This window comes from Elaeis guineensis, chromosome 4 (genome assembly GCF_000442705.2).
Source record: "Elaeis guineensis isolate ETL-2024a chromosome 4, EG11, whole genome shotgun sequence".
NCBI lineage: Eukaryota > Viridiplantae > Streptophyta > Magnoliopsida > Arecales > Arecaceae > Elaeis > Elaeis guineensis.
In genome coordinates, this window is record NC_025996.2 from 8,974,149 (window position 1) to 9,000,685 (window position 26,537).

Here is a 26,537-nt window from a genome sequence, read left to right on the forward strand (position 1 = left end):
AACTTACCAGATTGGCCAGGTAAGTGAGATCAGTGGTGGGGATTTGCCATTAACTCGTCAATGATCGAATCAATGCGAGTAGCTTCCGCTTAAGAATCACTGGTCAAAACTGTCGAACTTACCTTAGACACCAACCGGTTCATTAGTTTTAATTTTGATCAACTTAGTAAATAGGGCTCCACCGCGTAGCCATGAATTAAGTCCATCTTGGTCTAGTTAAAGACATGGACCCATTCAACTACAACTATTGAAGTTGAGTCTAGAGTATCCTTGACCTAATCTAATTCAACTTTTGATTAGATTTGATCAATTACTCTATTTAGTCTATTTTTTAAGCTAACCTTAGGTCTAACCCAATTATGGACCTAATTCATCTAACCCATTGACCCACAAGTTTATGCAATTGTCTTAGGTCTTAATTCACAATTCTAGACCTACTAGACAACACTTAATTCTTTTAATTAAGTACTTGGGCTGATGGGTCAGGATTTGGCATTTCGAAAATAATTTTTAAATTTTGAAAGATTTTATTTTTTGTTCACCAAATATGTTGACTCATTTCACAAACGGGTCAGCACAATTCATAAACAGCAATCCTATTGCTCATTTCATAACAAAAAATAACTCAAAATAAATCATAAATTTTTTTTTAGATCTAATCTAATACATTCATGATAAATTTTATAATTAAGTCCTTTCGCTGCTTCATCGGCATGGGATATAATTGCATCGGCACCCCTACCGCCATAGGAGACCCCATCGAATGGGAAGAGAGGGCCTTTAAACCCTACTTTTCTCCTATGACCGGACGGCCATGGCAACCAACCCAATTAGATTACTTGCTACTTGGATCAAGTATATCTAAATATACCAATTTTAAAATTTAAATTTTGAATTTCAAATTTCAAATTTTAAATTTTAAATTTTAAATTTGAGATTTCAACCAAATTTTAAATTTCCAATCTTTGAATTTAAAATTTTGAATTTTGAATTTCAAATTTTAAATTTCGAATTTCAAATTTCAAATTTCAAATTTGAGATTTCAACCAAATTTCAAATTTCAAATTTTGAATTTCAAATTTGAAACTTCTAACAAATTTCAAATTTTAAATTTCAAATTTCAAATTTTTTTTTAAATTTTAAATTTTGAATTTTAAATTTTAAATTTAAACTTATAGATTACACCTTAATCTACGCATGCATATGTATATCATATTCTAGAACCATGCTCTGATACCATTTGTAGCGAAAATTTAGTGCAGGGGCAAAATGATAATTTTAAAACTTTTTTAAAATTACTATTTTACAGTAAAATTATTAATTAATCTCATTAATTAATACTAATTAATCTTACACTAGGATCTAAATATGATACAACAGTATGCATTTAAATTTGAAATTCAAATTTGAATCAGTAAACCTTTTACAGTACTGTGTTCAGAACACATCACCTTTTGCGGGTAGTCGATCACCGTAATCTGATCACCGTCGGAGGGCTCTGATCGTCACATCATAGCCACATAAATGTCTGGCCTCTACGGATCATCCACACGAAGCTCCCGTCTGATTAGCTCCTCACGAATGCTAGTTCGTGATTTCACTCTTTTGATGGTAGATGTTGATCGAACTCCTTTGATCAATGTGTGCTGACTCCTCGGATACTCTGGATCATTTGCACGATTGCTTGAGAGGCTGATGGATCTCTCTCTGAAATTTGGTGGACTTACGACACTTGTGGCACACCAATCTCACTTCCCAAACCCTAGGTAGAAACCCTAGGGTACACACTAGAAACCCTGCGCTCAATTTTCTTTCTTTTCTTTCTTTTTCTCTCGGAAGGTTTTAGACCTTCACCTTGCGCACAAACTTTCCTCATGCCCCAAAGTTTCTCTTTTAAAATTTTTATGCACGTCCCACTTTTCTCCTCTTTTTAAAATAATATCGAACGTATCTTATCCGCGTGAGAGGATAAAGATAAGTGGTTGCACATTTGAATTCAAATCAAATTTGAATTCAAATGCAAAGCCAACTCATCCCTATCCACTTGTGCATGTGAAGAGAAGGGGCGTGAGTTGATTTGTGCATGGAGAGTTTACACGAGAAATATTTTCTCATGTAAAATATGGGGCGCACAAGATAAGACCATGGCGCATGGATTAGTTGGTTGCTCATTCAAATTCAAACTTTCTTTTGAATTTGAATGGCCAACCAACTTATTTTTATCCAGATATTTGGCGCACAAGGGTGGGCATGGGATGGTTTCTGCGTGGAGAAAATTCATGAGAAGTTGTTTCTCATGAGTTTAAATATGCACAGAAGAAGTGAGGTGGCGCAGGGAGAAAAGTCAAGGTGGTTTGAACCTAATTGAGCCAACCTAATCTAAATAGGTTAAGAACAATTAGAATAAATTAAATTCAACTTAATTAGGCTTAATTAGGCTCAATAAAATCTTAATCAAATCAGGAATTAACTAAACCTAACCCCTGATCAAATCAGGGACTAAACCACCTTAGCGATTAGGTCAACATTTAACCTAATCGGGTCAATCCAAACTGAATCCAATTCAATTGGACTTGATCCAAAAATAATTACTCAATCAAATTGAGTTAATTAGCAATCAAATCACTAATTAAACTTCTCATAAATATTGAGTCCAAATTCGATGGGCAATCAGGCATCAGAGACCATCGATATAAAACCCTGATCAAAGAGTTCAAATTTCAAATTCAAAATTTAAAATTCAAAATTTTGATCCCGATACCCAAAATGTGTGGAACTCATGATCAGAGAATCCTAATTCTCAATCATAGAGTCCCAGACACATAAGACTCATAATCAGCCATCTGATCAGAAAGGAACCACTAATGTGTGTGACCCCGCAGATTCGAACCTAAGCCGGTAGCACAGGAACCAATTCCTGTACTAATTGAAGTGACCATCTAGTAATGGTACCCGATGACCGGATAGGTCAAATAATCACAATCGCAACATTCAGAACCTACGTGAATATGGTTACCGTATAATTCATCCCTTTTGACCCCTGTGTTTAGGACGACTCAGGATTAAACTGTCAACCCTGATGATATCATCCGAATCGTGCTCAACTCAATTAGTCCTGTGACTCCTCACTAGGACTACCCTGACCAAAGTTTTGCTAAATTGAAATACGACTGTACACAGCTCCTAAACTGGAGTGGTCAATCCCATCTTGACACACGCACCGACAAGTCAAGTATTTGACTACACCCAGCAGCCTTCCGTCATTGAATTAGAAATTCAGGTAGTCCAGTGCCTAAGTGCAGTGAGTTGCTTGCAAGTCACCGTGGCGGTCTCAGGTCGGAGGGACATTTATACCCATATCCCATCGGAGCAAATCTTGACAGCAGAAATAGCTCCGGAGTTGGTCACGTTCAGTGCAGATGTACCATTACATCTCACCTGTATGCCATACCAGTGTCTCCACACTCTTTGGTTATGAGGACAACCAACCATATGGCACACAACGATCTATGCTCGATAAACGTTGTCGTCCTTGATAACAACGTATCATTTGGTCGCGAACATGTTTAAGGACTAAGCGATAAATCCTCCTTTGTCGAGTCTAAATAGTCCTAAGGACTTTACCACAACACAGGAGTTCATTAGAAGATGAAATATTTATGATGAAAAAATACTAAAATAACTTTTATTTATTTATAATTCATGTACTAATACAAAAGGAGCACAATCGTCAATAGGCTGATGATTGGCTTAGGGACACTATTCCCAACACATGGGAGGTAGCAGATGTAGGGAGAGGTGGCGGTGAGGGGATCGGGGAGGCGATCGATCGGGGAGAGGTGGTAGTGAGAGGATGATGTGAGGAGAGGAGGGAAGAGGAAGAGAAGTAGGCAAGGGAGGGGGCCAGTGAGGCGGCAGCGAGATAGAGATTTTTTGTGACTTTTGATTTGAACTTTCCTAACTACCCTTGTCTAATAAAATATAATTAAGGAGCATGAAAGTAAAACCCATATTATATAATATATATTATTTTGTATAAATATAAGATATCAATATAATATATATAACAGTATATTATAACATATTTTAATAATATAATAATAACATATATATTTATATTAATATATTATAATATAATAATATAATAATATAATATAATATAATATATCATATTATACTATTATATATAATAATATTTACAGAATAAAGGATATTATGGAACATATTGATAGATCTTAGCAACTTAAATTATAATATTATAATAAATTATTATAATATAATATAACAATATACTATGATATATAATAATAACATATAAGAATATAATATATGATTATATAAAAATATATTATAATATAATAATATAACAAGATATTATATTATATTATATTATTATATAAAATAATATTTATATAGTACTATATCAATATAATTATATATACTAATATAATATACTATATTATACTATATTATTATATATAAAAATATTATATAATATATAATATATTATATTAATATAAGATATTAATATTATATAATGTTATAGTATATTATAATATATTACAATAATATATAATAATATAATAATATAATAATATAGTAATAAGATAATATAATATAATATTATAATATACTATAATAATGATATAATAATATGATATATTATATTATTATAATAGCATATAAGAATATAATATAAAATATTATTATATATGAATGTATTATAATATAATAGTATATTATATTATTATACATAATAATATTTATGTAATACTATAATAATATAATAATATATACTAATATAATATAATATATTATGCTATAATAATATTATAATATATGTCATATTGTATGAATATAAGATATTAATATAATATAATATTATTATATATTATAATAATATTATAATATATATTAATATAATAAAATAATATATTAATATATTATAATATAATGATATGATAATATAATATATAATATATATATAATAAAAAATATTATGTGAAATATGGATAGATTTTAGCAACTTATTCAAAAAACTAGTAATGTAAAAAAAACTTGGATAAGATATTTCCGACTCATTTTTCAATGCATAAAAGAATATGGATACTTTATTTTTCTGTCTGAATATTGTCTGAAAAATACTATCGAAAAAATATAAAATTCTTTAAAAAAAATTATCCTTAAAAGAATGGGCACTTATTGTGTCATCTAAGATAATTCTAAAAGTCATGTGAAAAGTATATAAATAAAGATTCTTGCATAACAAAATAATCTCATGCACGACATGAGAAGAAGGTATCATAATTATACCACTACATGCATATTAAATGACCTCACTTAGGATTATAGCCAAGCAATAGCCATCATGGAAGGAGTGAAGAAGAGCGATTAGAAAATATGTTTCTCTTAGTTAATATTTCTTTACACTCATCTATTGTGGTAGAACCATGCATAATAGAGTATGCATTGCTTGGTGAACAAGAAGAGAAGGTTTATAACCTAAATATATAAACAATAAGCCAATGGATGTTTAGTTTTTCTTAATTGACCATGAATAGGGACCATTTGATCCATGATTTAGGTGGTAATTATACATATCTTAATGACAACTAGTAGCTATGGTATCAAAAAATTGATTAAAGAGAAGTTTGTCATAGCATCCTGCTAGAAACAATTTGGACTCGTTTGGTTGACAGAAAGTAGAGGAGAAAAGAGATACTTTCTGATAAGTAGAGAAAGAGCCTCTTGTTTGGTTGGGATTTTAAGAGGATAGAGAGTGAAAAATATACTTTTCAGACTCGTTTGGTTTACAGAAAGAATTTTTATTCTCAGAAAGTAACTTCCTGTAAAGTAACTTTCCAAAAAGTTACTTCCTGAGAATAGAATTTTGGTATGTTTGGTTGACCATGGAAAGATGATTTATTATAAAGTAGCTTATGTTTGGATGAGCACCTATTTTCTTGAAAAAAACTATATAAAATATTTATTATACCTTTAGTAGATATAAAATCATATATTTTTACTCATAAATTTTATATAAATATAATATTTATATCAATATAAATATAATATTAATATATTATAATATATTATTAGACTATAATAATTTATTATATTAATATAATACTAATATGTTAATATTATATTAATATAATATGAATATTTTAATATAATAAATTTATTAATATAGATGTAAATATAATATTATATTAATATAAATATTATATTAATATTAATAAAAATATTATATTAATATAAATATTAAAATAATATTAAAATATATTAAATATTAATATAATATTTATATAAATATTAAGATAATATTAATATAATATGATATTACTATTCAGTATTTTATTCTATCCAACCATTGATATTTTACTAAATTTTAGCTATGGATCTTCAAAAGATATTTTAGAAAAAAAAGTATCATTATTTTTCATATCACGGGGAGTGCCAAAATCTATCTTTTTTATGAATTTTTATTTTTTATGAAATATGAAAAGTGACTTCCTATGAGAAGTATTTTTTTCACTTTTTTTCTTCTTAAAACTCCAACCAAACAAGAGGTTCTTTCTCTACTTCTCAGAAAGTATCTCTTTCCTCCTCAACTTTCCGTCAACCAAACGAGTCCTCCATGAAAAGTCACTTCCCACATTTTATGAGAAGTGAAAATCCATGGGGGAGGTGTGTTTTAGCACTTCCCATGACATAAAAAGTAGTGATATTTTTTTCTTAAATATTTTTTTAAGATCTATAGCTAAAATTTAGTAAAATATCAATACATGGTTAGAATAAAATACTGAATAGTAATATAATATTATATTAATATTATGCTAATATATATATAATATTAATATTTATTATATTTTAATATTATTTTAATATTTATATTAATATAATATTTTTATTAATATTAATATAATATAATATTTATATCTATATTAATAAATTTATTATATTAAAATATTTATATTATATTAATATAATATTAATATATTAGTATTATATTAATATAATAAATTAGTATAGTTTAATATTATATTATGATATATTAATGTTATATTTATATTAATATAAATATAATATTTATATTTATATAAAGTTTATGAGTAAAAATGTATGGTTTTATATCTATTAAGGGTATAATAGATATTTTACACAGTTTTTTTAAAAAAATAGGTGTTCATCCAAACATAAGCTACTTTATAATAAGTCACATTCCCATGGTTAATCAAGCATATCAAAATTCTATTCCTGAAAAATAACTTATCGAAAAGTTACTTCCTGAGAAGAAAAATTCTTTCTGCGAACCAAACGAGTTCTCCATGTGAAATAAAGTCAAGAGAACAATATCAATTTCATATGCATCATTCTCTTTCTCCCAATCATTTACATCTTTCTTTCATCAAAAATATAATAACTATTTTCAAGCATCTCTATATGCCATGTGAATCTATTTAATTCACAATATCAATCTAAACCATGATGATTATGAACATATATGTGTGATACTAGTTATGTTGATAAATAATTCCAAATGCCCAACTACCTTTCTAACCAACATCAGGGCAAGCAATATCAATGCTAAACAGCATCTTTGTCACAGTGTTATTTGTTTATTTGGAAATCTCTCTTATTGGTTTGCCTGGTAAATTGCACCGCATTAAAGTTTTAAATATTCTTATTAAGAAGAGATGGCTTCGTGCATGAGGCTGCCACCATTGCCAATAAATGAAAAGTTTAATAAATTATATTGAATTAGGATTTTAATATTTTAATAAAAAGAGACAGTCTAATGTAGAAGACTCGTGTAATTGTGAGGTTCAAAAGTTTGAAAAATTTCAAACTTGTGATACTTAGATCATAATGGAGTAAACTTTATCAACTTATCCATAAAAAATTTCAAATAGTAAAAAATTTAAATAAAAATAAATATCTAGTTGAAATTTTTTTTTTTTATTATAAAAGTGGAGGTTAAGCCCGCTCCTCTTGTCTGCCATACATGATAGAATTTGATATCATGGAGGCCTAAGATGGGGTAATAGATCATAATAATTGATCATCTTTTGCAATGTCCATCATTGAATCTCATTTTGGCCAGCTTTCAAAACATCTATACTCTTTTATTTTTTTTATTTTTTATCTCTGCTTGCAGAAATCTCAAAGTGCATACTGTATGATCCAATGATTAATATCGTAAAAGGAGATGATTCATTTTTTTGCCCGGAACCCCTAAGATGGAATCTTAGTTTTCACTTCGTAGAAAGACCAGAACCACATCCCTACTACAAAGGACGAGTTTGTTTTCTAGTCATATTATTATCTCCCTCAAATCAATTTACATGATTTTGTTTAATATAAGCAGAATAATCAATTAGCTGCCCATGTGGTGCTTGCACCCACAATCCGATGCCCTCTTCGGAACCACGCCATTGTCTATGAGCCATGCCCTCCTAACCCTGACAAGATCTAAACAGAACGAAACAACGAAAACTTCGAGTGGAAAAATACATCGCTGGGACATTGGATTCCTTCCCTTCCGTTTGTGCCAAATCTTAGCGCTCGCGGACAACCCCATTATTCTATCCCATACCCCACGCGCGGTAATAACCTAATTTATCCCCCGTCCTCTTGCGCCGCGGCAGGAGCATCCGAGGCTTCGCCGCACGTGGCCCCCTTCCCTCACCCCATCACAGCTGTCCCTTCCCCCTAACCTCTTCCCAAGTACACTGTACCCTCAGTCCCGCCAGCAATACCTTTTTCCCCCAAAACACCCTACAGGCTAATCCCGTCACTTAAATTTTAAAAACCTGATTAATTCGAGATTTTCCCTCCATAACCCGAATTTAAAACCCAAATTTGCAATTCTAATTTCCTTTTTTTCCCCACGGCCGTACCTCCCACAATCGCCGGGCCCGTCGCCGGGCTCTCCGCCGTCCGATTCGGGCGCGCGCGGGGCCTCGGCCACGTCCCCAACTCCCCCAACCCGAGCACCACCCCGCCACTAATCGACGATCAGCCAATCGGAGACTGCCACGTAGGAGAACTCCTAACCTCGTCGGGTCGGTTGGGCATTGTTTTGTTTTTCTAGTTTATAAACTAAAGAGGAAATATCTCGGCTTCCAACTTTGGGTTCCTTGGCTTCCTGAAACTGTAGTCGAAATAATTGGCGCGCAGCTTTAATAAATTCGAAAAAAGGCGGAGCCCCGCCCCGCCCACCCATTTGTCTCTCGGCCCTGCTTCGGTTCTGTTTCTGTTTTAGGTTTTGGGTCCCTGGATTCGATCTATAGTCGATCCCCTTCTAAGGTATGTGGTTCTTCTGCACTATTATTGATGGCCTTTATCATATATCTGCTGTATTTATGATATTTCCAGTATGTTTTATTTTCGATTAGCAGAGTATGGGTGAGCATTAATTGTAGATCTCCAGGATTGTTTGGTTCATGATCAATAAGTGGAAACATCGGCAATTTATTTATTTTTTTAATATTCATAGCGAGTAGCTTGTCAGTACATTCCCGATAAAACCTATTAAATTGTTGAATCCGTTCGGTGAGTTTGTTCTTCATGGTGAATCAAACGGCTGCTAGATTTCTTTAAGAGTGGGTATGCGCTAAAAAACTGCGGTTCCGTGAAATTTATATGCATTAATTTTTCTTCATCGACATGATAGCTGCTAGTACCTTGCTTGTTTTCTTCAATATTTGTTCAGATGAAGTACACTTTTTATGAGTAATATCTTCTTTTCTGCGTATCAGGCTAATCTAGATTATATTCAGCTGTTTGTTAGATTCGATGCTCTGATTACCTTTTGGCATCCTATTTTAGTAGATACGCAATATATTCTCTTGTAGAAAGATGAATACTTGTCACTCTTTGTAGTTTTTTGTTGGTGAAATTGCATGAGACCTTTCTCATTTCTACTCAAATCAATCCATTGGCATGGTTAGCAAACTATTTCGAATCATTTTTAGTGAAACCTAATTCACCAAATATTCCTATTATGGGAATCCTTGTATCAATGCAAACCTTTTCAAATCCTTTTCAATACTTTGACGTCCTCTCCTCTTTCTAGAAAATCATTATTTCCTTTTTGTTTTCTCCTGCGCTAATAGTCTGATAAAAGAAACAAATATGGAGTTTTGTTGTTTCTAGCTTGTTGTATTGCAAACTCTTTAATTTTTAGAGATAAATGATGTAAAGCAGAGCTCAACATCATATTTGACTGATGCGGTCTTTGTTGTTTGTGTTTTTACTGGATGAAAGCTTAAAGGTAACAATGGGAGGAGGGGCTCAGGAACTTGGAGAGTTTAATTCGTGAGGAAATATTGTCCCTGATATGAGTCCGAAACGCATGGCGTTCAAACAAAAGAAGCGAGTGAAGAATGCATGCAACAAGTACTTGAAACCTAGAGTACTTGCCCAGCTCGGTGATGGCAGGACCACAACCAGATCTTGCGCAGATATAGGCAAGAAATGGGTTGTCTTGGACTCAGAGAAGGCAAAACTAGATACATTGCATCACAAAGAGGTCACTCTTCCCAGCGATACACCTGTTGCATCTCCAATTAGGTTCAATTCCCAGAAAATGGTGGATGGGAATAAGCAGCAGAAATTGCCTGGATCACCTAAAACACCAGAAGGGGTAGACTACGATAATGAATCGAGGCTCGAATCTCTTCCTATGGACCTACTGGTATGCAATAATAAAGTTTTGATTGGTCTCTTGTTTCGTATTGTAGTTCTCAATTATTTTGTTGTCCTTTATTTCTATTTTTATTTGCATTTTTATTTGAAATCTGATGTGAATAGTGGATTGTCTTCTGGTTTCAAGGTTCAAATCATATGCCACTTGCATCATGATCATTTAAAAGCTGTTTTCCATGTTTCTCAGCGAATACGGGCAGCTGTAAGTGTTGTCTTTTGCTTCTTTATCAGTTTAGATCTAGAAATAGAGGATACAAGGATTTCTCCTTTTTGTTGCATTAAATTGTTGTAACATTTATCCTTTTTCAGGATCTCTTATTAATTTGTTCTAGTTTACCCTGTAAGTACTCTGTACAACTGTTTTGTTCAAGCTAAAACTACCCTATAGCCTTTTATGCACATTTTTTCTATTGAATACATATACGATTTATAACTTGCAAAACATGAATCTTTAAAGTCTTTCCTGTTTTTTGTGAGAAATATTTATGGTCTATTACTGTTGATGATAATCGAAAGCTGTACTTGTCTATGTACCTCTTTTATTCCAACCTTCTTGCAAAATGCCCCGTACTACCTAATCGAACTATGCGAGTTTGGTTACTTTTCTATATCTACACCATGTTGTACAACTAATTGCTTTCTGGCTTACCGAAAAAAGAGAAATGTTGGATTTATTAATTGAATAGTTAATTGCCAAAATTTTACGGCTAGCCTTGGCATTGCCTCTTCTAGAAGCATCAAGCATGCTTGGATACTTCTTGTCTTTGTGCCATCAATTAGATCCACAATTATTTTAATTATTTGATCTATTAAACAAAAAAAAAAAAAAAAAAGGAAAAGATTTGCCTTCAACTTCTTTCCGGCATGGGGTAATTAACAATGATTCATTTATGGTATTATTAGTGTCACTCCTACCATTTTCCCTCCAGAAAAATGTAACCACGATAACACTAAGAAAAGAAACATATGTAAACCCACTTTTTTGATGGATATCAACTATTCTACCTTGCAATTATTTCCCCTCATCAGCTTAAGCTGCAAGCAGCCTTCTTAAATTCTTAATATCATCCTTATTTTCTCGGTCTTCTACTTGTTTCCTGACTTTTCACTAAATACTTTAGTTCTTCAGAAAATGTGTTCTCCATTCCTTGCTGAGGCTAGTTAATCAGCATATACTCATGACTTTGGTATTCCTAAAATCGAATCGAAGTTTACAGGTTTTTTGGGTGCAACTATAATGATTATGAGCTCATGATTTTATCTGGTTTATTTTGTCTTTAGAATGCAAACATTAACTATTGGAATTCAATCCAGGTCCTTCAGGCCAGGCAACTTCATTTCAATTACACGACTCCAGACAGGTCTAGACAAGAAATGCTCAGTGCAATGACACCTCTTCCAACAGAGCATTGGCCTTTTGTAAGGTATCACACATGAAAGATGCATCAAGAACTTTGTTGCTTCACTTGATTCTTTCTAACATTGTTTTTGTTATAAAAATTATCTAGCAAGGGAGATGGGAATGCTATCCAGGGATCGACTCCACACACTCCAAAAGCTCCAAGGCATGGGCCTCGTCCTCCTCGTCTTCGCATGATGGACATGAAACAGATTGCAGCTGTTCTTTTTCAGGAGTCTGTGTTACCTTCAAGGCGCATGGTGCCACCAGGTTTGCCGAGGCCTGCATTCAAGCCTGTGGCTTCTAGTAGAGTTCTATTTTGCGAGGACGAGCTATGCCAAGCAGTAGCACAGAATAAGCTTCGTTGAAAAGTCTAGCAACTCTCTTGGCCATCTCTTCTTCTTATATAGGTGTCTTTTTCTCCTTTCATAATGTTCATAGCGGTAGCGTATGCAGGTTTCTATCTTGCAAATGCTGGATTAGGTCTTAGTGAAAGTTCCTACTTAGAAGGGGCTGGGACATGGAAATTATCAGCTTATAACGTGCTTGGTCATAAATCTTTAAAGTTTTAGGCAAGCTCTTTGTATAGTTCTATATGCATATAGATTTTTCCTCCTTGGGTATTTTTCCTAAATATGTATCCTATATTTTATTTTTTAATACCTAAATTTCATATAATATATGAAGTGTTTTACTTTGATCTTTTGACATCATGATCCTACCTTCTATAGTCATCATATTTCGTCAATGCATCAGTCGGTCAATAGCCTGATGCAATGCCTATCATTTTTTGGCATTCACAAGCCTTCCTGTTTCATGCAAGCATTCTCATAGCCCCGAAAGATTATGACCTAGCTTTTGGCAATCCAATGCCAGTTTTCTTGCAATGCCCGTGTCGGAGTATTGAGATCATTTTATCTAGACTTTCCATCTGTCTAAGATCTTTGACTAGCACTAAAGCTATTCCTGCTTAGCATGCTATTGGAATTGTTCTTCATTTGTTATTCTATAATGTTCTCGAATAATTTCATTTTGTTTTTGAAATTGAAATTCTACCAAAGGTTTTTCTTTACTCTTTGGTTAGTTACTCAATGAATTGTCAGCTCTTTTGACCATGATCTCCATTTTACCTAGATTTTAGCCATATGAGAGGTTAGAGTTGCATGAAAATTATTATGTTATAACAGCTGGCTTCTTCTATTTCCTTTGTCGTTTTCCTCCCCTCCTTCCCTCATGCTTTTTGCTTGCCTCTAGGCCTCGAAAGGGATTAAAACGCCCGAAGGAAAACAAGACGTGGTGAGCCACCGATGTAGAGAAAATATTAAATAACAGAGTCAAAATTGAAGATTTTTAATTATGACAGTGTAGACTTCATCACTTAATCACAGATGATGGAGTTAAGCCAGAGGAACATGGATGGGGGGTTGTATCTTTCGTATGATCGGAAGATTTATCTCTTATATTTATCATTGAATTGCACGATAATTATTTTGAGATTTATGTGGAAGATAATCTAATGATTGATGTTGCAGAAAAAAAAGATCAATTATTCTTTCATGAAAAAGATACAATCTGAACCAGAGAAACACCACTAACTACCCCTGATACAGACCTAGTCATCACCGGCCTAAGTGGATGATAAAATGTGGGAGAAAAAGTGCGCTTCCACTACTTTGGACCAAATAAAAAATGGGGGAGGCTGTGGAGGCATCTTCTCCCACACACGTTCCATGGATCTGAAGTTTACACGCATCTTCTGCTACCTCATTGGTTCTTATTTCTTTTCAATTAGATTGTGACTACTGGTCCACATTGATCCCATTTTATGGGGTCTAGTTGTCTCGAGTCAACTCATAATAAAATAGGACAGATACATAACAAAGCCATAATGGAGTCCTATGCCGGGTGTTTCCACGCCCATACAGTGGATCCGATCCTTCGGGCCTCGGTTCAGCCTAATATCTAAATCAGTAGGTGAGGGTCTCTAAAACGTTGGTAACGTATAATAGGTTCAAGAGAAAATTTATATAATTAATTAATTTTAAGAATTCTAAAAAGCAGCTAGCAAGATTTGATTGTGTTACGTAATATAGGTGTCATAGTTGCTGGAATTCTTGTCCTGGGAGCAGAAAAATAAAAAATTGACTCGGTACCTCAAGCATTTTAACCAGTTTTCTCTTCCTTCATCCCATCCACATGGTAAAACCGCATAAGAAAAAGTAAATGAAAAATTCGCGTAAAAAATCCGTCAGGTCCTTCCCACCTACCATTTTGAAAGGAAAAATCAAGATATTTTAAGCTGTGTGCATATCAAAAAGTTTTGTCCATCCCATCCATCGGAAGGCTTTGATTTTAACCTCAATTTTGTCTATATTACAAAAAAAAACCCGCACACTTTAATCGGCCGGCCCTATAAAATAATAAGGATGCATCATTATTAAATGAAATCTTAATGAATAGGAATTTTTTAGAATATTTTATCATAATTTACATAGGTAAAAAACTTTAGGTATCGAAATAATTCTCGGTAATTATCCATTGTAATTTTGTTTAATGATGATATTTGATTATCCTTTCATCAAGCCAGCCGATTAAAGCGTGCTCGCAATCAAAAAATCCATTGAGTACTAACAGGAAACTGCAGCGGGAACTGTCTCTTTAAAAAAAGCCGAGTACCAAGATTCCCTCCACGTCCGTACAAGAAACTTTTTGAGCCAGACCTCCTCGCATCATTTTGAAGCAGACCGCCTAACTATAGATTTTATCATTTGCGGCCCCTAGCCTTTCCAGAACTCTAACATACAGATTCATCCTTTTAACACTTGAATAGTTTTTGTAATTGTTGATAATTTTTTTAAAAAAATTAAAATTTTTATAATTATCAAAATATTTAAAAAAAATTGATGTGAAAATTTTGTGATAAAAAAATCAGACCTCCATTGATTTTAACTATGCAAGCATCGTGGTGCAAATGCTTCCAATAATTTCAATCCTACATAAATATAAAAATTTCATAATGAAACAAGATAATAAATTAGCTCACTAAGAATAATAGATGCACACCCAATCTCATTATATGTCATTATGAAATAATTCAAAATGCTTGTAGTTCACTTCGTCTGTCCAACCAAGAAATAATTTGTTCTTGTATATCTTTCTTCTAAATTATTATGATTTTATCTTTAATATTTAATTAATAACATTTTACACACATTGAATAAATAAATTATATTTTTTAAGTTGATTATCCAGTTTGAGGTATGTTATAAAAGATGCATCCTTTAGAGTAGAAATTATCTAGCCCAGATGCAAATTGATACTATCTACTCCCAAGATATAATAAACAATTTTTGTGTTCTCCTTAAAATGTATTCTAATAAAAAAAAATCAAAATCGAAACCGAACTAGCTAAATTTAGATATATTAAAAATTGATAAATGAAAATAATTTCTTTCAATCTTCTTTTATATAGATATAATTCTTTTCTCAAATGCTTGATAGGTGTAGTTAAGTTCACTCACTTAGAGCTTATAATTTTTTTCTCAGTTTTGGTGTTATTTAGATGGAAAGGGATATTGTTCTCGTGAATGAAAAATGATGGAGAGTTTGATCATTTTTTTAATTATAGATATGAAAAGTTCTTGAAATTATCATCAAATTATATGCATCTTTTTTATGAGAACGCATTTCTTATTTATAAAAGTCTTTCAAAAAGTATGAAATGTATTCGTTCATATATCTTATGAGAAAAAAATGCATGTCTATATATTTTTTTTAAGATATTATATAATAAGCAATTATTAGGGTTGGAAGTGGGCAATTAGGCTAGGCCACACCCCTATCCGAGTCCAATCTAAAATTTTTTTGGACTTCAGATTCGGCTTACACCTGAAACTTTTTAAAAAACTCAGATTCGAACTTGATCCGAATCTGATTAGATCAGCTTAATCAGATTTCTCTCTCAGTCTCTCTTAATTTTTTTTAAAAAAAAATCCTAAGCCCTAAGAGAAAGGGATAAGATGAGGGCCGATATTGTTAGGGGAGGGGGGTTGGATGATGAAACTGTAGTGGGAGGGATCATAGTGGATGACGAGGACTTTGGAAGAGCTGAGGATGGATTGGGGGGGCACTCGGGGAGGGAGGGGAGGCGGCAGACGACGAAGGCACGAGGGATGGGGTGGGTGAAGTGGAGGCGATCGATGTGAATGAGTTGCCCAAGATAGGGGCAATTGGAGAGGATTATGTCAGTGTCGGACAGGGAGACATAGATGGAATAGACGGAGTCAGAGAGCTAGAGGTAGAAACTATAGTAGAGCTAGAGGTCATGGGCGGTGGAGGCAAAGAGGATGGGCACGATGCCAATGACCTGGAGGACGGCGGATTGGTGCTCGCTGACAATCTTGGCATTGATATCCATGGACTAGAGGAGCTTAATGAGGACCCTCTAAGTGAGGGACACCATGGCCAGAGATGGAGGGAGAGGGGGGGTGGTGCAACCATGTGGTCAACAGGACTGGGAGAAGGGACTCATCGACTCGCCATCGTGGATCGCTTCTTCCGCCTCTTCCTTGCTGGCATTTTCTTCAACAGAAAAGCGGCATTGGTAATGGCCGATGGGAAACACATTAGAGGAAGAGGGATCGAATCGATGGCATCGGCGATGAAATTTGGGCTTGGATCAGGATCGGAATTTGGGTTTGGATCTGAGTCAGAATTTCGGCTTGGGCTCAGGTTGGGTCAGAGGTGCACCCAAGTCCAACTTGAAATACAAATGGGCTCAAAATTTAGGCTCAAGCTCGATCTGAATTAGTACGGATCTAGTTTGAAGCCTGCTCCGATGGGCCTTCAGACGGCCCGAGCAATTATAGATGCGCCTTTAGAATTTCTGTAGAATTTTAGATAATGAGAGAGAAATAAAAATAAAAATAATAAATTTTATCTATTTAAAAATCAAGTTATTTAAGAATATATATAAAATTTTATATTTAAATATATTTATGTTTCGATAAATATCTAATATGTAATTTTAAAATCTCAAAATTTTAAATTAAAGGTTTCCTTAACAAACCAACATACCAAGCCTAAAATTATATGAGTTTCTAAATTCAAAAGGTCTTGAATCACCTCACAAAAGTCTCACACAGCATCTAATTTTATCAAATGCTCGGGCTGTCTTAGACCTAAACTTGCGTTTCAAATGAAACATTATCATAGGTTTTTCACCTACTTTGATGCTCGGCAATCGAGGCTATATTAGTCAACTTTCGAACTGGCATCGGTCAACGCGAACGATCCTACGCACGAGCGCGTCCCTCCTCCCGTGCGCCGGCCGGTCGGACCTAAACCTCCCAATCTCTTCGTCTATTAGCCTCGAGCCATCCTTGGGCAGTTTTAATGGAGTTTAACTGGCCATCCATCTTTCCCTAAATTCCTCTCTCCTTCTTGCGTGTTTTTCCTAAACCCTCCAGCTCTCAAGAAAGAAAGATCTCCCATGGAGAGGCTTATCTCTTCCTTCTCTACCCGAACCCCTCTCCCGAGGTCTCCTCTTATCGTCCCTCGCGTCGCCGGCGGCGGTGGGAGATCCAGCCTCGGGCCGCTCCGCCGGGAGTGTCTCAAGCCCACCGGCGCCCTCTTTTCCAAACAAGAAGGCGTGCCGCGTCCGCCACCGCCGCCGCCTCTTCCTCTCCCTCAACGTTCTTCTTCGTCCTTTATTCAGAATTTTTCGGTTATACGCTCGGAAGAGAAGGCAGGAAAGGCTGATCAAATTTCCCAATTGGCCGAGCGGATTCGACATTTGGCAGGTCCATGCCTCAAAAAGGTGTCGCTTTTTATTCTTGCTCTTCTTTTTATCTTATTCTGGAGAAGCATTTATTTCCATGCGGCATCCTTTTTCCTTTTGATTTAAACTTTTTTTCTCAAAAAAAAAACTTTTTTTTTTTTTTTGGTTCCTGAGAATAGTTACGGACCAGAGCTGATATATGTTAGAAATTTTTATGGTTGTTTGCGGATATGATATGATGCAATTGGGCCATAGGATTTCTGCTTTCAGATCTTTTTCTGCTATGTTGCAAAAAAGACGAGCATGGATTGCTTGTATGAGAACATAGATCTGGGACAGAGATTGTAACCTTCTAGAGGGTTGGAGGAGGGTGTTTATATAATTGGCTGTGGAAACATCAAGAAATATGAAAAAATCATGAGGTATTGGGAAGTACAACTTGGTTACACGGACATGAATATTTTGGAAGAAAGCAGGTTGATCTGATGAACTATTTTGCTGTATGGTGTCTTAAGATAAAGGTTATCTTAGATCATTGAGTGCATGCCTTGTTGTACTTTTTGATGGCAACGTGTGATGCACAAAGCAGTGCCAACTTGTATCTAAGCTTTAATGTCTTGATTTAGGGCATTGTCTTGGTAAGCTATGAGATGTTGAATGGAGATTGTTGGGCTAGTTTTTGCAAATTGGTCCTAAGCCCTATATTTGTTTTCTCCTAAATATATAAAACATTTAAAATTAGCAATTTATTGAAAGCAAGATGACACAAATTAGGCATACGAGCAACCATGCCAATCATAGTTATATTAATTTTAAATGTTAAATGATTCTCATCTCTTCATTTTACATAAATTGATACTTAACTGCTTGAGTACATATTATCAGAGTTTCTATTGTAATATTCTTTAGTAACAGGATATAAATTCATGTAATAGATCAATTACATTGGTAGGTATGTAATAGATCAATGATATAAATTGATCAATGACAATTTGGATCAATCTTTCAGTTCCAATCTATGCCTTGCAGCCAACCTTTAGATTGGGAAAAAGCTAGGAAGAATATTTGCAAAATAAGCTAAGAAGAACACTTGTAAAATAAATTAAGTGGGCTTACTGCTATAGATCACACATGCAACACATCAAAAAGCCTCATGGGATCTACCATCTCTTGAGCAATGCTGTTTCAGGAGTTGGAGACTGGGGGATCTCAGTATTATTATTTGATACGTGTTTGATGCATGTGTGGTATTGACTTTTTTGATTCCTTCAGTGACTGAACATATAGCATTTAATTGATAAAGTACAGATAATTAAGATTTATCAAAACTTTAAAGGGCTGTGCTCTTGTGATTCAAAGGATAATGCCTATTATATACATTTTGACTACAAGCTTAAATTCTCACATGACCTCTATATCATTCCTTGTGTTAACGAAAATATTGGTAGAGGAGTTTGAAACATGTATGGTTGTTATATGTGCCTGCATGTTGCTTTTCTGTGCGAATTCATATATAAGTTAGATGAGGAATAGCTAAAAAATTAGAAAATAACACATAATCACTATCTGGCATAGATGTTTTGGTGTATTTGCTTTTCTGTTTTTCATTATTGTTTTTCATCCTTGCCTTGATACCTAAATTCCCATATTCATGTGGACCGCAAACTTCACCATATCAATTACTTGATAAAGGCAATCCATTTGAGCTTTGACATTACTATCAATCATTTTGTGTATCTTAAGCAGAATCCCTCAAAGTGAAATAACACCATCTGAACTTTTATAGATATTCTGAATTAATGCTTGCTTTGTGCCATCTTTTGCATTGCCGACCTTAGCACTCAATCTCAGGAACTTGATACTCACTTTATGAATCCTCCTCAACTATCCTTATATCCATAATTTATGGTAGGCATGAAATTAGGGAATCTAATTTCAGAACATTGAGGCTTCATTTGGATATTGGTTATGTGATGGTTATGGTGGGTTAACAGATTATCCAGCTAGCCAAGAGCTCAAAATTGTGTATCATCTTTAACATCGAGGACTTGGAGTTTACCATGCAAAATAGGGGACAAAAATTTTATTGAAATCTAAACCTGAGGGGTGGTTGGTAATCTTTGTGCTGACCATCTTAGACTGGTTTTATGATCCTTTTTTTTGGGTTATTCTTGTTAATAACACTATTTGCTACTTGAATTAAGAAAGTTATGGAAAGTGGAGATGCTTTTAAAACCTTATGCTTCTGAAAGTCTCTTCAAAAACTTCATTTTATATAAAGATTCATTATCTTAAAGTGGTCTCTTCTTTAAAAAAGTCATTTGGCTAATTAGTGATATGGGCCCATTACAAAATACAGGATCCAGTGTGACCTCTAAGGGCTAAGAAACAATTGGCCATTTTTCTCTGCCCTAAAAATTCAGACTCTATGGTTGAATGGCCATCTTAGCTCTTTTTTTTTTTTTTTTTTTTTCTGTTTGTTTTATTTTCCTTTCCTTTTCTCTCTTTTTGTCTCCTATCCTTTTTTCCCTTTAATCCTCTCCCTTTCTTTCTCCTTTCTTTTGTTGTATTTTCTTGATTTTTCTTCTTAGTTCTCTCTCCCCTTCCATTTTCTGCTTGGCTAAAAAACCCTATTTTAAAGGAGTTCCATTCCTCTTATTAGTCCTAAATATGGTTGCATGCACCTTTCACACTTCTTTTCTCTTTCTTCAAGGGATGTCTTATTGTAAGTCTTATTATTGAACTGGACTTTAGGCAAAGCCATGAGATTTGAATATCTTTATTGGTGAAGGTGGATGAAGAAATGGGACATCAGGTTCCCACCTTTTCTTCTATCACAGTTATTCATTTCATCGACATGCAGTAAAGCTATCACAGGCAGTTGCAAGAGCTAAAATTCAATTGTCACCAAATTTGACGGGGGAATTTAGAACTGTAGTTCACTGGATTATAATTCTTTATGTTAAAATCTCACTATGTTGTTACTTTCAAAATATGGTCCAGCATTATCAGCTGAGATATCCAAAATCTCTTCTTATCAGTTGCATTTGTTGACTTATCACATGATCATTAAGGACAAAAATAATAAAAAAGAAATTGTAGACAATCAATATCCTCATTTTAAGCCCCATCTTGGTATTAACTGATTTCATTGTTTTTGTCTCATAATCATATTCAGGCTTTTTGTCTGAATATTGCTTCTTTGGATCTTCAAGATGTGGAGATGAATTCTGAGCTTTCTGCAATGCAACTATTGACTTGCTATTTTAACATCATTTAATTATTAATTTTAATGCACTTGAGGGCCGATGTGCTTCAGGATGAGGGCAATCATGAAATCCTCCTTTCTGCTAATGAATGGCTTGGGAGATCTTGTACTTAGCTGCGGTAGTCAATCAACAACTGGATATTGTATTAGGTGCTAAATGCCTCAGATTCATAGATAACAGTTGGGCCATCAGTTATCCCTAATTATTCTAGCTTGTGGGATCTTCCACTGTCAAGTTGGATATGTTCAATTAATTCCAATAGGAAAGATCGGCCAGCCGCCCAATCCTTTTCTTTAAGATATTGCCATAAGGCTCTTCTCTACTTATTTCATCTTTTATAAGTGGGAGGGTTCTACTTGATAAGGTGAAAGGCCTTGTTGATTAATGTATAGAGTTAATTTAAAAATTAAAATGGCAAGTATTACTAAATATTTGAAATGTTAATACTGTTTCCCATGAAAATGTCTAACTACATAATCAATGAAATAGGAATTTACTAAATCACTTAAATCCTAATAATAATTCATATCCACATCAACCTCTCTATTCTTTGATCAATCAGTTGAATATGAAGATACCAAATTACTTAAACTCTAATAATAGTTATGTATTAAATATCCTAGTGCTGTAAGAACTCTGAGGATGTGAAATTGGTGGCAGAGTGGAAGATGTGAAGGCAAAAGAGCCTATGCTTTTTCACGTTCTCCCTCATTAGACTCTACGCTCGTTTATGGTTGTCATTGATCACTTTTGTCTTGCAAATGTTTTCTTAAATGCTTTATGATATACTTTGGTGAAAACATTTAGAACTTCTTACAGCTAAAAGCTAATGTGCATCTTTTTCTTGAATATTCATGTGGTTGTTTGCTAAATTGGGCATTACATAGAGCTAGCTGTTGGATTGTTGAAGTAGTGACCAGAAAATAATTTTATGTACAGCGGTCATCTTATCTTAATAAGAATGTGCATTGGTCAGCCACTCATTTTTTCCTCCTTCATTCTCCTTAAAATATGAAAAATCACCTACATATTGAAGCAGGTTTTGGCCTTTTGGGTGGTACAGTTTTTAAGGTTCATGGTTGTAAAATGTGGTTTTCTAGTTAATCTCCAAATGTGGTTCTGGTGTTTGTCATATGCATGCTTGTTGCATTGCTTTCGTGCTCTAACATGAAGAGCTGCTGCCTAGGATGTGCTGCGTTATGTTTGGTGGTGCTTACATGCAAAGTTCATGAATTCTTCCTATTGTCAATTTATATTTCTGTAGCAATTACATATCAGTAATACTGGGAGACATTCTAAATATATCAGGTTGCTTCTGCTGCTGCAACTATCTTGCTGTCAGCATTGATTTCAATCATAATCCAGCCTATTCTAGCACCATCAGCTTATGCGACAGTTCAATCAGCTGCCAAGACTGGTGGGAAATTCATTAAAGCTGAGTTACTAAGTAGTGCCTGGACTGGCCTTTTCGCTGGTTGCCTGCACACACTTTCTGGTCCTGATCATCTTGCTGCCTTAGCTCCCTTATCAATTGGCAGAACGAGAGTGGAGAGTGCCATAGTGGGGGCTTTATGGGGCTGTGGCCATGATGCTGGACAGGTGATATTTGGATTGCTTTTCCTGCTGCTCAAGGATCGTTTGCACATTGAGGTCATCCGCACATGGGGCACAAGAGTTGTTGGTATAACTCTTCTTGTTATAGGTGCTATGGGAATCAGGGAAGCTACAGAGGTCCACACTCCTTGTGTTGCTCTAGATAATGGGGAGTGTGATGTGAGCATCGTCGAGCCTCTACAGACTGCACCCAGTGGGAAGAAAAAAATTGGGTTTGCAACTTTTGCTACCGGCATTGTGCATGGTCTGCAGCCAGATGCCCTCATGATGGTGTTGCCAGCGCTTGCTCTTCCATCACGTTTAGCTGGAGCTGCTTTTCTAGGTATGTTTTTGGTGGGGACAGTGCTTGCTATGGGGAGTTATACAGTATTTATAGGTTCATGTAGCCAGGCATTGAAAGACAGGGTTCCTAGGATAACAGAGAAACTGACTTGGGCTGCATCTCTTGTAGCAATATCTATGGGAGTAGCCATTCTTGTTAGCCAGTTTTTTGGTTTTAGCCTGTATTGATCTCACTTTCTTTTTTTTTTTTTTTGCCCTCCTCTTTTTCTAGAAAATTTACACAATGCCTTTTAATGAGTTAGGAATCTACATACCAAAGAGTTCAATCTCATATCCCCTACCACTTGATTGGCCTTTGGTCCTTGAGTTCAAAATGACTGCCGGATTCATGTCTTTTCTATTGGTAAATGCTGCCTATGGCTGCCTATCCTGTCATTAGTTTATAGATTGATGTGGAATGGAGTTCTCTTTTTTCTTGGATGAACTGTGAGCTTTTATATTGCATTCATATTTTGGTTATGGGACCTAAACAACAAATACACTTGCATGTCATTGTTCCTTTGGCATCCTGTATCTGTCTGCTTTAAAATTAAAAACTAAGAGTCCCTGCACCTTGTCTCTTTGGTCCCGTGCTTTTGTAATGAGCTTTCACTTGATATACTTGAATATAGAGTGGCTGTTTGACCTTTTATGTGAGAAATAACACATTAAGATTGCCTTTAGATGGTTATAGATTAGCTTTTAGGTTGGATTTGATCGTGCAAACTGAAATCAAAATATTTGATAAAAGTTTCATGGTCTGATTTAAGCTTAGGTCGTGTCTAATTCATTGTAGGTGGTAAGAAGTGAAGGCTGTTAAGTTATTCCAAGGAACCATGGAGTGGCCCTGCTCAAAGTCACTTAGACATTATTGTGGGAGGTTAAAACATGAATTAGGCATTTCAGCAACCACTTCTGCTGAATCAAATCTGGGAAAGTCACTTAAGTGCTCTAACTTCCTTTCACTTTCATCTCCTCACAGCTAGCAAAACCCACTTAAAAATGAACAAATAATGTCTACCAAAAAAATGACCAAATAATAGCGCCTCTTTATTCCCCATGCTACCATTTACTATTTCATACGAGGTGGTTTTGACTTTTTGAGTGCAAGTTACTAGGAGTTTCCTTGAAACCTGTCCTGTTGACTGCAGTCGGAAATCTTGTCAACGCAGAAGGCAAGATGGCATCTATATTGGTTTTTTGTCTTTAACAATGTCATGGGCTGTCGTTATAGTTCATTATGTTTAAAGTTCTAATGAAAAAATTACAAACAAATGGGAATAAACATGCACAAAAAATTCCTTGGAGCCATGCTTGATTCAATTACTAGTCATGCTTTCCATAATTTCATAATAGAATGATTCAAACTGTTGTAAGGTTGCATTATAAACCTACACATTTATGGAGGGTTTATAAGAAATAATTATATCATAGGTGTGTACGTGTTATAAAAGGGGTGGCAGTCCATCAGTTCAGGTGAAGCTTCATTGTCAAGGCAATATGATACTGGTATGAACCTACCTTGACCCATTAGTGGATCGGATAAAGGCCCACCCAAACTCATTAGCAGGTTAACCAAGATGACTTGGACCCAATATATTGAACCAAGTATCACCTCTAGATTGATATGCTGAATGGTGCAAAAGATTGATGGAAAGAAGAGGACGGACAAGAATTAAGGTTTAGGTTCAAAATTTGAATGATGTAAAATTTGGATTGGAGTGAGCTTACTTGTGCTTGAAAGATCTAGGGTTTACGGGTTGTAAATTGAAAACAGTGAGATTGTTGATTACATGTCCTTTTGCTTTTCGGCCAAATGGAGACTTTATTGATGTCATGCCAGCGAGCAGGTTGGCTGGTGGATGTCCAAATAGCAGGTCTCGGAGGAGGATGGGGAGAGATGGGAGGAAAGGAGAAGACAGGAAGGGGAGAGGATGAGAAAAGAATGATTAGGATTCATTTCAGGCATTCTTCTTTTATTTCTACTGTTGGTCCATCCAAGCTCATGGATCCATATCTAATTTCTGGGTTTGGTTCAATGGGTTGGCAGGTCATACCCTGTTAACCCTTACCCGAGCTGAACCATTGACAGATCTAGGAAGTTTGACCCATGCTCGACATGTGAACCCAGTAGGCTGGGTTTGGTGGGCGGGGTCCAGTAAGAAGTTCAAGTCTTGTGTACCTGTAGCATCTTTTTTTTTTTTTTTCCTTTTCCTTTTTTGTTTCACCTTTCTTTCCTTTCTGATAACATAAGCTGAGGTTCGAGTATTTGATAGATGCTATTCGGCTTCTTGGGCCTTCATGAGTTGAACACCCGAGTCAGCTGACACCACCTTACCAGCTTCTTCTTCTTCTTCTTCTTCTTTCTTTTATTTTATTTTATTTTTTTATTTTTTTGTTAAGCACGTTACCAGCTCTATGTTGTGATAGACTCAGTATATCGGGCTTTTGTTGAGTACCGGATATATTTACTTTACTGCAATTTATTTGGACATATTCTTTTCATGAAACATAAGGTGCGGTGCGACAGAAGACTATAAACTAGTTCCCACTTTTTTCTTTTCCTTCTTTTAAAAACATTTGTTGCTGTGCTTGATCCAAATCTGGCACAATATAAAGCATAAACTTGTTATCAAAGCCCTATTGTTAACCTTGTTTGCGATAACTAGAGCTCTAGAGGCATCTTATATTCCTCTAAACAAGCCATCAATTGCAACATGATAAAATATAGTCTTGTGAATTGATTTGTTAGATTACACCGTTTTTAACACAACACCAACCCCCATCCCCCCCACCCATCCAACTAAGGAAAAAAAAAAAAAAAAAGGAAGTGCAATTATCAAAATGTATGGGTGCGTACAGTTTGCAATTGAAATTAAAATCAGAATAGATTGGAATGATAATCAGCATAGTCATATTTCTTGATGTATTTGATTCGAGATTTGAATAAGAATCAAAATTGAAATGAGATTTGAATACTAGAAAAGAGTCAGGATTAGGTTTGGGAGATTGAGATATTCCTGTTCTCCATAGGAATTGGAATGAGATTGAAATTCTCTTCAATCAAACAAAAGTAATTCATTTCCATTCCAACTCCAAAGCCCAAAAGGTGTATGGTTTTTGCAGCCAAATCTCATCTCATTTGCCTACCAAGTGCGCCCTTTGAGCTTTTCCATCAAACTTATAAATCTTGTTCAACCGCTGACTGAGTTCAACCTGAGCGGTTCACAAACAGTTTACAGACCGCAGCCCCAAGCAGAATTCTTCAGTTGGGCAAATTTCTCTCTTTAGCACAATCAAAAGATACAGCTTAAGCCATACCAACCTTGGCCTCTATACCAAGGTAAGATGCTATTGTTCATCTTCTTGATAAGAAAAAAGTCATCCCTATTATCTAGTAGCTGCCAATTCGTTTTCTGTTGTCACTTGCAAGAATGGGTTA

The 26,537-nt window shown here is 34.7% G+C and overlaps 2 protein-coding genes across 3 annotated transcripts; both read left to right on the top strand.

Moving 5' to 3' along the window:
- The first annotated feature begins 8,779 nt into the window (after positions 1–8,779).
- Positions 8,780–12,818, top strand: LOC105044033 (F-box protein At4g35930). 2 transcript variants are annotated; one of them, XM_010921807.4, is made up of 5 exons: positions 8,797–9,312; positions 10,273–10,702; positions 10,841–10,915; positions 12,028–12,137; positions 12,222–12,818. In XM_010921807.4, exons 2-5 carry the CDS (start codon positions 10,346–10,348, stop codon positions 12,478–12,480), a joined length of 801 nt encoding a protein of 266 aa, XP_010920109.1. In that variant the 5' UTR covers positions 8,797–9,312; positions 10,273–10,345; the 3' UTR covers positions 12,481–12,818. The 2 variants fall into 2 exon arrangements, with proteins under 2 accessions (XP_010920110.1, XP_010920109.1); XM_010921808.4 differs by lacking the exon at positions 10,841–10,915 and having other exon boundaries at positions 8,780–9,312.
- A 4,660-nt stretch (positions 12,819–17,478) lies between these two features.
- LOC105044032 (chloroplast protein FOR GROWTH AND FERTILITY 2) lies at positions 17,479–23,536 on the top strand. Its single transcript, XM_010921806.4, has 2 exons — positions 17,479–17,930; positions 22,469–23,536. Exons 1-2 carry the CDS (start codon positions 17,604–17,606, stop codon positions 23,282–23,284), a joined length of 1,143 nt encoding a protein of 380 aa, XP_010920108.1. The 5' UTR covers positions 17,479–17,603; the 3' UTR covers positions 23,285–23,536.
- Positions 23,537–26,537: the final 3,001 nt, after the last annotated feature.